This window comes from Vicugna pacos, chromosome 21 (genome assembly GCF_048564905.1).
Source record: "Vicugna pacos chromosome 21, VicPac4, whole genome shotgun sequence".
NCBI classification, from domain to species: Eukaryota; Metazoa; Chordata; class Mammalia; order Artiodactyla; family Camelidae; genus Vicugna; species Vicugna pacos.
In genome coordinates this window covers 32,573,931-32,588,503 of record NC_133007.1, presented here as the reverse complement: position 1 = coordinate 32,588,503, position 14,573 = coordinate 32,573,931, and the positions used below count along the sequence as shown (strand labels likewise).

The 14,573-nt window shown below is 62.9% G+C and overlaps 2 protein-coding genes across 8 annotated transcripts in view; both read left to right on the top strand.

The window, feature by feature from the left end:
• CBFA2T3 (CBFA2/RUNX1 partner transcriptional co-repressor 3) overlaps positions 1 to 2,476 on the top strand; it is a 72,467-nt gene extending 69,991 nt beyond the window's left edge. For all 7 annotated transcript variants that reach the window (XM_072946809.1, XM_072946807.1, XM_072946812.1 and 4 more), the window contains 2 exons: positions 237 to 427; positions 1,804 to 2,476. In XM_072946809.1, the coding sequence (XP_072802910.1) occupies positions 237 to 427; positions 1,804 to 2,100 (488 nt within the window). In that variant the 3' untranslated portion in view covers positions 2,101 to 2,476. The remainder of the gene's footprint in view (positions 1 to 236; positions 428 to 1,803) is intronic.
• A 146-nt stretch (positions 2,477 to 2,622) lies between these two features.
• Positions 2,623 to 12,687, top strand: PABPN1L (PABPN1 like, cytoplasmic). The gene is made up of 9 exons (XM_072946815.1): positions 2,623 to 3,835; positions 7,674 to 7,924; positions 9,546 to 10,179; positions 10,565 to 10,703; positions 10,962 to 11,014; positions 11,455 to 11,561; positions 11,667 to 11,754; positions 12,285 to 12,427; positions 12,505 to 12,687. The coding sequence occupies exons 3-9, from the start codon at positions 9,928 to 9,930 to the stop codon at positions 12,542 to 12,544; spliced, it is 822 nt and encodes a 273-aa protein (XP_072802916.1). The 5' UTR covers positions 2,623 to 3,835; positions 7,674 to 7,924; positions 9,546 to 9,927; the 3' UTR covers positions 12,545 to 12,687.
• The last annotated feature ends 1,886 nt before the right edge of the window (positions 12,688 to 14,573 follow it).

Below are 14,573 nucleotides of genomic sequence, written 5' to 3'. Positions count from 1 at the left end.
CTCTTGCCATCCGCATCGGTGGAGGGGGGCTCAGCTGGGCCCTCTCGAGGCTTGCTGACTCAGAATCTGGCGGGGGGCTGGGTCTCTGCCCTCCAGGGGACACCCCTCTACCTGACGAGAGGTTCCCCCACGACCCTGCCAGCACATGCACGCGGGACGCCCGCCCCTGGGTGGTGGGCAGGGGACACTCGTCCGGGCCGGCCCACATGCCGACCAGCCTGAGGCGTCCTTTGCAGAGGAGGCAGTGAGCGCGGTGAAGCGGCAGGCCATGTCGGAGCTGCAGAAAGCGGTGTCGGACGCCGAGCGCAAGGCCCACGAGCTCATCAGCACAGAGCGGGCCAAGATGGAGCGGGCCCTGGCCGAGGCCCGGCGGCAGGCCTCCGAGGACGCCCTCACTGTCGTCAACCAGCAGGAGGACTCCAGTGAGGTAGGGCCGCCCGCCTACTCCGCATCCCGTCCCCATCTCCTGGTCCAAGGCTGGAGCCCCAACCTCCCAGCCACGCGAACCAGGGCAGCCCTGGGCCTCTGGACCCCACACGGCCTGGTGAGGCGGGTCTTGTGGGCGTCCCCATCGACAGGTGTGGAAACTGAGGGCTCCAGAGGGTCTGTGGCTCGCCCCAGATGACACTCTAGGAAATAGCAGGGCATCCGTGAAAGCAGAGGCAAGCAGCGGGGAGTCATGCTGGTGCTTGTGTGCCCGGGGGGCTGGGCTGGCCCAGCAGGGCAGCGGGGGGCCCCGGCAGGCTCCAGTCCCCCCTTGTCTGAGAAGCGCTCAGACGACAGAGGAGTCCTGAAGAGGAAGAGGCCTTTTCTAGGGGGCTCCAGGACTGTACGGGGGTGGGGGTGGCACTTCAAAATGCCCTGGGTTGGTCTGTGCCGGGGCTGGCCCCAAGGGAGGGTGTGGAAGAGATGGGCTCCCGTCCCGGTCAGCTCGTGCATCTCTGTACGACTCTTTTCATGGACACTCTCAGCCAGAGCAGAGCAGACCTCACATCCGAGTGGGCAAGGGGGAGCGGGGAAGGTGGGAGGGCACCTGTGGGGCTTCAGGAGTGGACGTGTGTGGGAGGATGGGGTGCCAGGGCAGCCCCCTAGCAGTGCCATCCGAGCAGTCCTGGACGAAGTGGGCTAGCCGGCAGTGACCTGGGGAGCAGCAGGGACCGGCCAGGGCGGGTGGGGCAGCCATGCCTGTGGTGTGGCCCCGCAGGAGGCTCTGGAGGCCGAGTGGGCACTTGGGCCTTTCTGCCTCAGTGGGTTCGGGCCTCCCTGTCCTCCTGCCTGGGCTGCTGCCTCCAGCCTGTGCCTGGAATCCCTGCCCGCCTTCTGCTTGGGTGGCTGGGGTCCTCACTTGTTCCACGGAAGGTGGGCAGAGGCCCAGTGGTTTGGGGAGGTCATGACCACAGCTGCTCAGCCCATGCACCCCATGTCTTTATTCTGCTGGGGCTGCCATGTTCTGATATCGGAGTCCCAGCGAAGCCAGGAGGGATTCCTGGAAGAGGGGAAGGGGCCATGGCTCCCTCCCTCCTGAGGGCTCCGTGGCCCCGTAGGCGTACTGTGAGCCTCACTGGGTGGGCTTGAGCTGTGGGAGCCTGTCCCCCAGCAGCCCAGCCGAGAGGCTGTGCAGGCTGCGGGTCCCCACAAGGTGTGATGCTTTGGAGTTTTCTCTTCTCACTTGGTGGTGCCCTGGCTCGGTCTGTGCAGGTTGGTTTGCAGGGTGGACTTCCCTGTCCTGCAGCCAGGTGGGGTACTCTGGGGAAATGCGGGCCCAGGCTCGGCCGCCCCTGACCATGCCTCCCCCCGATTCAGAGCTGCTGGAACTGCGGGCGCAAGGCCAGCGAGACGTGCAGTGGCTGCAATGCAGCCCGCTACTGCGGCTCCTTCTGCCAGCACAAGGACTGGGAGAAGCACCACCACGTGTGCGGCCAGAGCCTGCAGGGCCCTGCGGCCGTGGCGGCCGACCCGGCGCCGGGACAGCCAGATGCCGCCAGCCTGGGCCCCTGCCTGCCCGCCACCGCCGCCAGCCCCGGCGAGGCCGGCTCCACGGGGCCCTCCCGCCCAGGTTCCCCCAACCCGCCCGGCCCACTGGACGCTGCACCCCGCTGACCCGCCCAGACCCCGGTGCCCGGGCCAAGGGTGGCGCACCCGCCGACCCGCCCAGCCCTGCCCCGGGCCCACTGGACTTGGCCCAGCCCTGGGAGCCCGGCCGTGGGAGTCACTGCTGCTGCTTCTCTCCAAAAGAAAACACAGAACCAACACAGCTGCATTGAAGGCAGCTTCCTCGGCTACCTGTCAGTCACGCAGCGACCTCTCCTCCCATCCTCAGACTCAGAGCCTCCCGGCAAGCTTTAGCCCACGGGACGCTCGCCGGCCAGAGGGTGACCGGCTCCGTCCGCACCCACCTCTCTCTCTCTCTCTGGGGTTTATGTCTTTGTAACTCTCACATACTTTAAATGAAAAAATCTCATTGTTTGGTGGCTTATATTTTCATTGAAGAATTTTGGGGGTTTTGTGGCAAAAGAACTACTCAGTAATGGACAAAGAAAACTGTGGGGATTTCCCCTTCCTGATGAAAAAGGGAAAAAGAAAGCTGTTCTTTCATAGCTGGAGACCTGAGCCGCTGAGTCACCGAAACCACCCCAGGGCTGTGTGGCCAACATGCTGAGGATGGTGAGAAAGAGCTCAATTTCTGACTCAAGAAATATTTTTTTGGTTTCGGACTTTTTTCCTTTAATGTCAAACTCTTTGGCTTTAAGTAGAAATCCAAAAAGTTTTTTTAAAACAGATAAAGGACCACACCTGTAAACTACCTTGCCAGCTAGCCAGCCAAGGACGCCAGACACACCTCTGCTCCCAAGGAGATCCAAAAAGCAGACACAAGAAGTAAGAATCCAAAACTGTTTTGTCACTGCCAAAGTATGTTCTTCACTGTTTGGCTCCACACCTGGGCTTGTTCAGGAGGTCGTGGGTCTTCTCTCTTGCTTGGATTCTGTTTCAGGGGTGTCGGGACATTGGGGTTTGGAGCGTTTTGCCCAACAAGAAGCGACTTCTTTCTTTTCAACTCCACCGCAGCGCCTCCGCCGGGGACGGGCGGGGTGGGCAGCGCGGCCCTGGGCCCCGTATGTGCGCATCTGCGTATGCGCCCGGGGCGCGCCCCGCCGTGTGTCTGCTGGTGTGCGGGGAGGATACCTCGGGCTGTCCTCACGCCCCCGTGAATTCCCATCGCATTTCATTTTCTCCACTCGTGAAAAAAAGTGCTAACATGTCCTTCCCAGAGAGACCGTGATTCGGAGACAAAACTGTGACAATCTTTTGGTTTGATTCTTGACTGCTTTCCCAAGCACAGGAGACAGCACCTGCTGCTTCTCCGCCCCCGCCTCTACCTCTGCTCCCCGGGCCACGAAGCCTCCCCAGCTCATCTTTCCAGCTCAACCCCAGCGTGTCCTGCCACTCCTGTCTTCACACTTTTGCAGAAAAAGAAAACACACACACACACACACACACACACGTACGTGCGCGCGCACGCGCGCGCGCAGTCTGCCCTCCCTGCACCTCCTGGAGACTTGGTCACCTGCGTAAAATCCCGTGTTTCTGTCCAGCTGCTCCTCAGGGGGTGTCTCTCTGAAGTCCCCCCAGTCTGGCCTTGTGCCCCGGCCCCACTCACCTCCCCACAGCGATCTCAAGGAGGGAATAAGGAAATTCTGACCTGTACTCAGTGGGAGAGCAAGTGGCAGACACGGCCCCCGATCTGCGCTTCCCTGCGTGGCTGTGAGAAGTCCCCAGGACTGGAGTGCAGTGGTGACCAGCTACTGAAACCCGGGGCCCCGCCGCGAGGCAAGAAGTCAGTAGCACACGAGAATGTGAATGTACATAGTCCCTGCAGAGGTCCAAATGACCGTGTTCATGAGGGGGTAATAAAGAAGAGATGTTTGCCAAATTAAAAAAATTAAGAGAAACTACGGAAGTATGTAGAGTTAGGGTGATAGGTTTTCAAAGAAATCTGAACGGTGGTCCCACGAGGAGCGCTGGCTTTGTCTGATCGCTGTCGTTGTTCAGAGTGGTAGGAAGTCACCCTTTGAGAATCGAGAGGGAGGACTCCACCCAGCTGCCACAGGGCAGGTGCTGTCCGAACCTGGGCTGACGGGAGCCCCCGCCGACCGCCACCCCGGCAGCCTCCATCCCCCCGCATGGCACCTCAGCCCCCCCCCAAGGCTCCATCTGTGGGTTTCAGAAGAGCAGGGGCCTTGTGGGATTCGGGCTGCCGTGAGGCAGCACGTGCTGTGAAGTAGCCCTGCGTCCCCTTTGACTCTGTTCCCACAAGATTGTGCCGCGGAACAGGCGCTTCCCTGGGCAGGCTGGGGTCTGGGTGAGATGTGAGGCCCTGACGCTGCGACCCTGGGGCAGGGCTGCTGTCCTGAGCCAGGCCTGGGAGGAGCCTGCCACCTGAGGCCCTGCTGCTGGCCTCTGCTTCTCTTCCCCTTGCCGGACCCTTCTTTGGGGACAAGCAAGCACACCAGGGATGGCAGCCAGCTGGTGGCATCTGGCCAGCCCAGCCTGCAGGGCCAGCCCACCGGCTGAGGGTCAGCTGCCCGGCAGCGCCTCCCACCCCAGCTGTTGAGAAGAGATCACTTTCGAGCAGCTGTAAAAGGCCACCTTTCCAGTGTGGGCCCCACATCCCTCTCTTGTCCACCAGGACCTGCCACCAACCAGGGCTGCAACAGCCTGGCACGAGGGGCTGGCCAGGGCGGGCAGACAGAGCCTCTGCCCGCAGAGAGCATCCACAGAGGCGAGCGTGGGTAGTGGTGAGGAGGCTTGCGGTGAGGACCCTGAGGCCCGGAGTGGGTGGGAGGGGGTACCTAGTGGGCACCGTGTCAGCGCGGGCGGCAGGTACGGTCTGGGTCAGACGAAGCAGGTGCTCCCCCCCGCCCCCACCCAGGGTCCCTTTAATGCTCAGCCCCCGTGTGGCCCAAGACCTCACAGCAGAAGCAAACAATGAGTAGCTTTGGTGGGAGGGCGGGGCAGGCAGATCTCTTGCATCCAGGGTTGGACTAGTGGCGGGAAGTATCTAAGTCCATGTTTCACCTGCTTTCGGCCCCTGGAGGACCTGCCTCTCTCATGCCAAGAGGGGTCTGGACAGAAAGGGGCCCAGCCTCCTCTCTCTGCTTGGAGACCATCCTGTCCTGCTCCCGCTCGGGCTTGTCGACTGTCGATGCGTGCGCGAGTGTCTCCTCCTCGTGGGCTGCTGAGATTGGACACACTGGTTACCCCAAAGCTCTGCGGAGTGTGGCAGCTTCTCCTCCTGCTCCGAGGCCAAAGCCAGGACAGGAAGGCCAAGGGAGGCAGGCAGCAGCCAGGGCTCCCAGCCCACTGGCCCAAGCCAGGCTGATGACAGGCGGGGACGGGATGCTGGCGCCGGGGTCTTCGTCCCCGTGGGGAAAGCCCCCTGGTGTGCGAGACCCTCCGACCCTTCCCTCCCCCTCCTCTCTCTGACCTTTCTCTGAGGACGTGTCGCCATCCCCAGGCGGTGTCTGGGGTGTGTCCTGTTCTGTGGGCAAAGACCAGTGTCTCCTATTCCCGCTGTGGACAGGCTGGCACACCCCAGACCCCGTCTGAATAATGAGGGACCCTATCTTCACGGCTCGCCAGGACCAAAGCGAAGCCTTGGGTGTTGCCAGGGCAGAGAGGGGAGCTGGAGAAAGCCTTAGGGTCCAGGAGGGGAAGGGCCGTAGGACAAGAGGAACCGTCCTCCTGGGAAGGGGCCACCCTGTGGCTCAGCAGGTGGGGGTCGCTCATCAGGGCCAGAGAGGCCAGTGGCTGAGGGAGACAGACGGGAGAGGGGCGCTGCTGCTGGCTGCGTCCCCGTGACACCCGGGAGGGGGCCCGGGCAGACCCTGACGGCCTCCTGTTTGCCCATTTTTCCAAGTGCATCCTCAGAATGGCGCTGAAGTCCAGTCCCCGGCATCTGCCCACCTCGCCTGTCCTGGCTCATTGCAGCACAGGGGTCTGGGTATTATTCTGCCCGACCTTTCGGCCCACCTGCAATTACTTACTGATCCTTTTCTTTTGTCAGTGTATCCTGACCAAGCCATTCACCTGTCCACCCATCCAGCCATCTTCCATCCATCCGTCCACCGATCCGTCCACCCACTACTCTACCCCAGCTGTCACTTAACCTCCCATGTATCCTTGCACCGTCCACCTCTCTCCTCCTTCCACTCCTCTGCACACCGGGTGTGTGTCTGTCCACCCATTTTCTGGTCTAACCCACACACAGCCATGCTTGAGTCCATCCCCGCTCCACCCTTCATCTACTGAACGCAGAGTAGCAACACCAGCTCCCTGAGTGATGCAGAGCTGCAGGGGTGCTTTCGAGCCCCCATAACTCAGCCTCCCCTGCCAGTGCCCCAGCCACTGGTCAGCCTAGGCCCTCTCCAGGGACAGAGGTGGGCTGCTGCAGGCATTGTGGGCAGATCAGGCCAACGTCCCAGCAACAGCTCCGGCCAGTCTGGGCCTGCCTGGCAAGTGTGGTGGCCATGGACCAGAGGAGGCGCTGGGAGGCAGCCCATACAGCTGCTCAGGGGCCCTGTGACCGGGGCCACCAGTCGGGGAGAGCACGCTGCCTGGCAAGACCCCGGCAACGCCGGCGAGGCCGCCAGTTCCTCTCCTTGTCACCAGGGGTCACTGCCTGGAGGAGGTGTCCCCAGGGAGGGAGGGGGAAGAAAGAGCCCAGCACTGGCCTCCCCGGACGCCAGTGCTTCTGGACCCCATCTTCTCCCAGGTGCTCAGGAGTGGCTTTGCCTCACTCCCACTCCCATCTTCCACCCTGGGGTCCCAGACGCTGGAAACTCGCCCTCAGAGCTCCGGGTAGGTGCAGACACAGACCCGCGCAGGCTGAATTCAGCTGATGGCAGCCGATGTTTCTGTGACCTTGAGGCCCCGGCCCAGCTGTGGTCCCAGCGGCCTGCTACACCTGTCTCTGGGCTCCCAGGACACACAGGGCACCTTCCAGAAGGGCTGGGAGGCTGCCACTGGATTACAGGAGGAGAAAGTGGAAGGGAGCAGAGGCCGCAGGGAGCCAGACCAGGGATGCGCCTGCTCCTCAGGACGCCTCGCGGACAAGCCCGGGGAGCCAGCCGTCTGTGACAGCAACCTGCACAGGTCCCCCAGCGTTCCAGAGAAGCCCGTCTGCTTGCTTTCTGCTCTTTTCGCTTCGATGCAGCCTGCCCCTGGAGTGCCTCCCAGAAGGCCGGTCACAGCGGCCACGCAGCGTTGGGCCTCAGCTGGAGTCTGGCTTTCGATGCCAGAGTGAAGGATGGGACCCAGCCAGGCCAGCCTTCGGCCCCTCCGCCGGCCAAGGGGGCCGGGGCCCAGCCCCACGCAGCCTCGTGGGGATGGGTTGATTCTCCACTTCTTTCTTTTTCCCTTTATTTTATGTTTTAATTCCCCAAAGCGAGTTGGGCTGAGAACACTGGGTCGTCCTCCTGGGCTGTGCAGGGTCCTGGCGGCCGCCCCCGTGTCCTCTGATGTCTCTGTTTGATCTGAGCACCGGGAGATGGTGCCACTAGGGTCACATGGATTCTGTGCATGTAATAAAGCCGCCCTTGTCCATCTCGGGGCTCTGCCTCTCCTTGGGTTCCCGGAGACTCACTCTAAGTCCGTTTCCCATATTTATTCACCAGATTTGTGTTGGGGGCCTTCTCAGTGCCAGGGAAGAGAGACAAGACCCTGCCCCATGGCGGTGGATGGACAAAGTGACGTCGTGCTGAGGGTGCGCAGGCCCCACAGCCTCCTGAGCGCTCACCAAGTGGGGTGAAGACTGTGTCCTCCATGTGGTCTGGACGACCTTGGACCCCAGATGACACCCATGGCTTCAGGGGCCCTGAGCCTCCCTGCCTGTGGCCGTGTGGGCACCTCGCGCAAGACACTGAGGGTGAGCACCAAGGGAAGGGACACTTTGACCCTAAGGAGCCACAGTGTCACAGTCATGGTGTCCCAGCTCACAGGATAGTCCTGCCCAGAGCAGGTGCCCAGGGCTTGGGCTCTGGGCTCACTGGCGGCCCCTGGGAGGAAGGCATGTTATTAATACTCGGGCCCAGCCTGGAACATGGTGTATTTTGAAAGACGTCACTGGAAAGGCCAGTATGGGGGCGAGGCCATCCCCACGCCAGGCGCTGGCGGGAGCCCCATCCGGGCCTGGTGTGTCAGCAGTCTCGGCACAGGAGAGGATGACCATGATTTTCCATTGCGGAGGTCTGAGCTCAGAGGGAGGCTGGCTGGGCTGGGCCGGAGTCCAGCCGGCTCTTGGCTTGGACACAGCTGCCATGGTGTCCTGCCCTCCACGAGGAGGTAGAGGAAGGGCCCCGGCCAGAGCCCTCCATGGGGCCGTAGCCCACGGTGGGGAGGGGACCTGACTGCCCCACGTTCCAGGGCAAAGACCTGCACGGCTGCACTTCCAGCCTCATCCAGCCAGCCCCGGGCCGAGGCTCTGTCCTCGGTGCAGACGTGGACACTGCCCTTCAGGCACTCTGGCCGGCTGGGGAGACCTAGGGACGTGTAACTTATGTGGGACAGACAGAGGGTAAGGCCCAGGTGCCGTGGCCACAAGAGGGAGAAGGAGCAATCAGGAAGGCTTCCTGGTCGCAGCGGCACAGTGGCAATAGCGCCCCCTGGAGGCTGCTCGTATATGCAAGTACCTACAGCTCTGTGGACACAGGAGAAGAGGGGGTGTCCCAGCAAGGGGGTGGGCAGCAGGTAGGCCATGCCTACAGGCCGGGAGACTGCCCACAGACCACCTTTCCTCAGGGCCCGGGGTCGGGTAGGGGGCACTATGCAGTCTTAGTTCAGCCTTTGCAGAGGTGAGAACAGAGTCAGAGAAGAAAGACAGCTGCAGTGCCCCCCACTTCCTTCCAGGGTGCACGGCGCCCGGGGGTCACAGTCTGCAACCATTCCCTTCCCCAATTCCACGTTCCCAGGAAGAGACCCCGACTGGACTGACTGGGACCCACCAGTTAGGGCCCCGCGGGCAGGCTGTGGGCTGGGGAGGGGGGCAAACCCGCCCAGAGGGGTCCCCAGAAACACATCAGGAGGACGAAGACACAGAAGGAGCTCTCCCAAGATCAAGCCGGGGCGAGAGGAAGCCAGAGCAGCTGCTCAGGGAGGACAGATGGAGCCCAGAGCGCCCCGGGACAACGGCCTGCAGCTGCCCGCGGGAGAGCAAGGGGCAGAGGCCAGGCCTTCACAGACTGCCCTCCGCCCCCAGGATCCGCGGGATCTGCACAGAGTTCACCATCCTGCCCTGCGCCCCGGCAGGATTCTGGATGCATTTAAGTGGTTCCCACCCAAAAGCTGGCCCAGAATGGGGGTGGGGAGGAAAGGGGCCATGGGGAATCAATGAGAGGTCAGGAGGAGGGACAGAGGCGTCTGTCTCCCCTCCAGGCCCCAGGCCACCTGGGCTCTGCCTGACCCAATCTGTGAAGGCTGTCTCAAATGCCACCCCCTCCAGGAAGCCTGCTCTGACCCCATGGGCCCCCTTCCCACTTCCGCACACTCAGGTCATTCGCTTGCGCCTGTGTCATCCTAACTGGGGCTGCCCACTGGAGGTGCGGTGCTGAGTGAGGGACATGGACCGGCGACCCCAGTAGCTTCCTAGCTCCGGAGTTGTGGCAAGTGAGGCTCCACCCCAGCTGTCCCTCTCCACTTTGAGTGTTCTGGGGGGGGCCTGCCCCGTGAGGAGGAGGAGCCCGGGGTAGGGGTCTGGCCTCTGAAGCCTCGGGCCCAGAAGTCAGGGTGGAGGCCCGGCCCTAGCCGGGAAGCTCTGAGGTGCTCTAGTGGGAGCAGCTGGCCTGGGGGAGGGCTTAAAACTCCGGCGGGCGGGCAGGTGCTGGCGTGGAGGTGGGAGCACAGAGGACCTGCCTGCCCTCCTCCCCCATCACCATGTGGCCCTTCCTCAGCCGTGCTCTCTTCCCACCCCCCAGTGAGGCCTGGCTCCAGAAAGCTTCCTCAGACCCTGAGGCCCAGGGCTGGGGGGCCTGGAGCCGGACAGAGAAGACCCCTCTGGGCTCAGGGGGTGGGGGCGGGAAGGAAAGGAAGACAGGGGAAGCGGAGGGAGAGGACGCGGAGGATGCCGGCATCCTGCTGTCTCTGTTGGAGAGGGCGGACCTGGCCGAGTGTCCGGGACCTGACCAGGTAACAGCCACGTGGAGCGCCGGGCAGAGGCTGGCTGGGATCTTAGGAGTCCCAGGGTTCGGGGGCGGGGGTACGGATGGCAGAGCTCGTACCCCAAATGTGAGAGAGCCAATGTCCCCTTGTCCGGAAGAGGGAGTAGGGACGCCCACACCTGCACAGGCTGGGGGGAGGGGCAGGGCAGCTTCTCTGGTCTGGAGGGGGCCTCTGTGTTGGGGGTGGGTTACAAGGGCTTCTCTGCGGGCCCACCTGGCCTTCCCTCTCCCCTTCGAGGAGCCCCCAGCACGACCCTCAGAACGGCAGGGTCAGGCCCACTCCCCTCTGCCCTCCCTCCAGAGGAGCCTGGGGCCGTCGTGCCTCAGGGCTCAGCCTGGGCCTCTGCTGGCAGGAGCTGGAGGCCATCAGACTGAAGCTGTGGGCCATGGAGCAGGCCCAGGGGCAGGAGCCACCTGGGGTGCAGGGCCAGGAGAGGGAAGAGGAGGGCCCCGGGGCTGGGCCAGTCCGGCAGCCGCTGAGCCCTGAGCCAGGTAGGAGCCGGCCATCCAGGCCAACCCCTTCCCCGGGCAGGTGGCCCCCAGTCCTCTGGCAGGCGGCTCTGGCCCCCTCTGCTTGTAAATTGGGGTGGCCGCAAGCTGCTGCAGAACAGTGCTGTCTCCTGGGGAGAGGCCAGGCCTGGCATGGGTCCTTCTAGACAGGCCCCCAAGGGCAACTGTCTCTCCCGAGGGCTGAGGACTGAGCCCCTGCCCAGGGCAAGCCCTGCGGTCCTGAGGCCCCTCTCCCAACAGACACCCCGGCAGAGAAGACGGAGGCCGACCACAGATCCGTCTACGTGGGCAACGTGAGTGGGGAAGGGGAGCGAGACGGGGTCTACAGCTTCCTCGTGGCTCTGAGGATGAGAAGAAGGGACACGTATAGGCAGCAAACTCAAAAGCCACACAGGCCTGGAAGAGAAAATCAGGAGGGCGGGTCCAACGAGGGGGCCGTCCCCAGGAGGGAGCGTGGGCCTGCTGTAGTCAGGCCTGATTTCCCACCAAGGACTGGGATTCGGGATTTCCACATGAATCTCCCAGTTGGCTGATCAACGAGTTCTACTTTAAAAAACCACAGGCCCTTTGCACAGGGCAATAAACTTGGGGAGCATTCATCTGGGTACCCAGTTGGCCCCTGGTGGGGGTGGGGAGCAGAGGCCTCGGGGCCCCATCAACCCCTCTCTACCAAGAAAACGTGCGGAAGCCCCCGGGAGGGTGAGGCCCCCCACACCAGGGCCTGTGCCTGTAGGTGGACTACGGGGGCACAGCCCAGGAGCTGGAGGCCCATTTCAACCACTGTGGGGAGATCCACCGGGTCACCATCCTGTGCGACAAGTTCTCCGGACACCCCAAGGGGTCAGTGCAGGGGCCCTCAGGGAAGGGGCCTCAGGGAGGGGTGGGGGGCCAGGAGATAGAGCCGTGCAGGTGAGCCCTTACCTGCCCTGCCCCGCCCCTCTGCAGCTATGCCTACATAGAGTTTGCCACCGAGAGCTCAGCCCAGGCTGCCGTGGAACTAGACAAGAGTGTCTTCCGAGGCCGGGTCATCAAGGTGTGTGTCCCCCACCAGTCACCGCACGTCGTGGGGTGGGAGGCTCTGCCTGAGCATCTTTGTTAACCCATTAATCCCCAAGGGGCCGGGAGAGGCAGGCACGAAGAGGCTGAGGCACCAACCAAGGACACACAACTGCCCCAGCCTGACACTTCTCCAATCTCCAGTGTGGGTTTGGCCTGGGTGTAGCTCTGGGGAGGCTTCCTTCCCGAACCAGACTGCCCCCTGCAGGAGGAAATGGCTTGACAGAGGCACGTCACATGACCACGGCTGTGGCTGGACTGTTTGGGCCTAAGTGGGGATCTTGAGATGGCTGGGAACAGGTGAGGGTCTGATGCCTCGGGCAGCCCCATGCCTTGGGACCGCCGGGGCCTGGTGGGCGCTGGGGCCTGTGCTCACTTGTCTGTGAGTCTTCCATAGAGAAACCCAGGACGGCTTCCTGGAGGCAGCTTTAGCCCAGAACGCTGCCCTGGGCTGGGGAGGAGGGTGTGAGAACAGGGGTCTCGGGCAGACTCGTCCTTTGCTTCCAGGTGCTGCCCAAAAGGACCAACTTGCCAGGGATCAGCTCCACGGACCGCGGAGGCCTTCGGGGGCACCCAGGCGCCCGGGGGCCACCCTTCACCCACAGCAGCCTCCAGGGCGGGGCCCCTTTCAGACCACGAGGGCGGAACCGGTAGGCGGGCGGGGCCCGGGGGCGGGGCCCCGGGGGGCGGGCCTGGAGGCCGCTCACCTCCGTCTCTCTCCGTGCAGGGGGCGCGGAAGGTTCTCGCCGTGGTGCTCGCCGTACTGAAGGGAGGACCCGACTGGGAGAGCGGGGCTGGGGCTGGGTCGGGAGAGGACAGCGGTGCTGCACGTGGGGCGGGCTACTCCGCGCAGAATAACTGCCCCGGCCCCTTCACTGGGCCGCAGCACGGGCCGCAGCCCGGGACCCAAGCCTCCGCTCCCGAAGCTAGTGCTTCGGGTGCTAGTCGGGGCTCTGCGGGGCACCGGGCCAAGCTGAGGCAGGTGACGCCCAGGCGGCACGGGGTCGGCGCCGGGCTGCCTTTTATAGGAAAGTAGAACTATGTGTCTTAGTGGTAAAGCATAAATTATTAAACTTGAATATTTTTTAAAAGCATATGGCAACAGAGCCTCCTTACTTCCCCTCGCTGGCACGCGGTTTCCCCAGGGGCAGACTCTGCAAAGAAGGCAGGTGATGGGGTGTGGCAAGGGCCTGAGCCCCAGCTCCAAGCACGGCCCACTCACAGCCAGCCGACAGCGCGGGGCCTGCGGCAGCCCCGCCAGACCCGTGCTGCAGGGGCAAGCTTCACTGGGTCTTCACCCCAGGTCTGCTGGCACATGCTCCTCCCTTGCGAGTGACACAGACCCTGCCTGCTCCGTGTGTCCCCGGGCACCTGGCACAGGCCTGGCCCTCCTCAGACTGGGAAGCAGAGGCGTTCTCCATGCTGGCACCGTGACTGTCGTCCCCTCTGACACAGACACGTCAGCTTCCTCCCTGAAGGTACAATGTTGCGCTCTGTCCTCTAACTGCATTCAGGGCTGGGAAAGACGTGGGGTGAGGACTGCAGGCCACCAGGTTCTGGCCTTAAATGACTACTAGCTAGCGAGTCCCTCCCTGGCCTTTTCTGAAGCAACTCTCTTCGCCTTGTAATTTTTTGATTATCAGTTTTTTAAGCCACGAACACAGCTGCTCTGGGCTCCAAGCCACAGGTGGATGGTCCCCAGTCCCAGCGTCCCCTCTCCAGCACCCGCGAAGACAGTGTTCTCTGGGGAGGATGAGAGGACGGGCCTCTTGGCTCTCCATCCAGTCTTCGACTTCCTCACTCAGGCCAGGCTTACACTCCCCTTGTGATCTGGGGTCCGCGTTGGCCCTTGTAGCAGGGAAAAGATGAAGGAACTGCCAGCTGAATCCCCTTTTTAAATCTCTCTCCAGTGCCTCCCAACACCGCCCATTTACATGCCGTAACTGCCTGCCCTTGGGAGGGAGGAAGTGTCTTTTGTCTGGTCATTGTCCCCAACACACCAGGGTTCTGTTAGAAAAGAAGCAAGGAAGAATGGATGTTGGGTTGGCAACATGCAGTCCCTGCCTCAGCCATGACTCAGGCAGGAGAGACCACTACTAAAAGCTCAACCAAAGATTTGAGGTTGGGCTGTGGAGAGAAACCCTGTGTGGGGCAGCCTGCGTCAGAACCAGCACCTGCTTGTCGGCACTTCTGGGCCCCCCGCCCGGTGCGCCAGTCCCATCTGCGGCAGGCGGGGTGGGGGAGACCCGGGACTTGTGTCTGTACACATGCTCCCAGTTCTGTAATCTGAAAAACGAATCCTGTGCTCATAGGAAGGGAAGGAAACCCACAGACAAGCAGATAGAGCACATCCCAGTCCCAGCCCTAGGCCGACGACCCTCACAGCCCCCCACCCCATTTTCAGGGGGTCTGAGCCACCTCCCTCCTGGTCAGAGACCCTCTCTGGAGTGATGGTGGGGGAGAAGGGGGAACAGAGGGACTCACGGTGGTTTTGGGGTATCTGACTCAGGGAAGCCAGCTGAAACGGCGTGGAGCAGAATACGGGTGGGCTCAGACCCGGAGGGTCCTCTTCCACTTCACGAGCCCCGTTCACAAACAACAAACGGCACTAGAACCTGGGCCACCTGATCCCAGAAGGGGCTGTCACCTCAACCATGGTTAACTCGTTAGGGCTGTCACCCAGTGTAGTCACCCCCCGGGTGCCTGGGGGACGGCGGGGAAGGGGGCTCATCTCCTAACGCCCGCCTGGCCCTCGGCCACCCGGAACTGCCGTGCACTAACTGATGGCAGAGGGCT

Bases quoted from the DNA above. Each gene is read 5' to 3' on its own strand.
- PABPN1L (XM_072946815.1), top strand. From the start codon at position 9,928: ATGTGGCCCTTCCTCAGCCGTGCTCTCTTCCCACCCCCCAGTGAGGCC. The intron at 10,180-10,564 runs GTAACAGCCACG...CTCTGCTGGCAG, and splicing joins AGTGTCCGGGACCTGACCAG to GAGCTGGAGGCCATCAGACT. The intron at 11,755-12,284 runs GTGTGTGTCCCC...CTTTGCTTCCAG, and splicing joins TCCGAGGCCGGGTCATCAAG to GTGCTGCCCAAAAGGACCAA.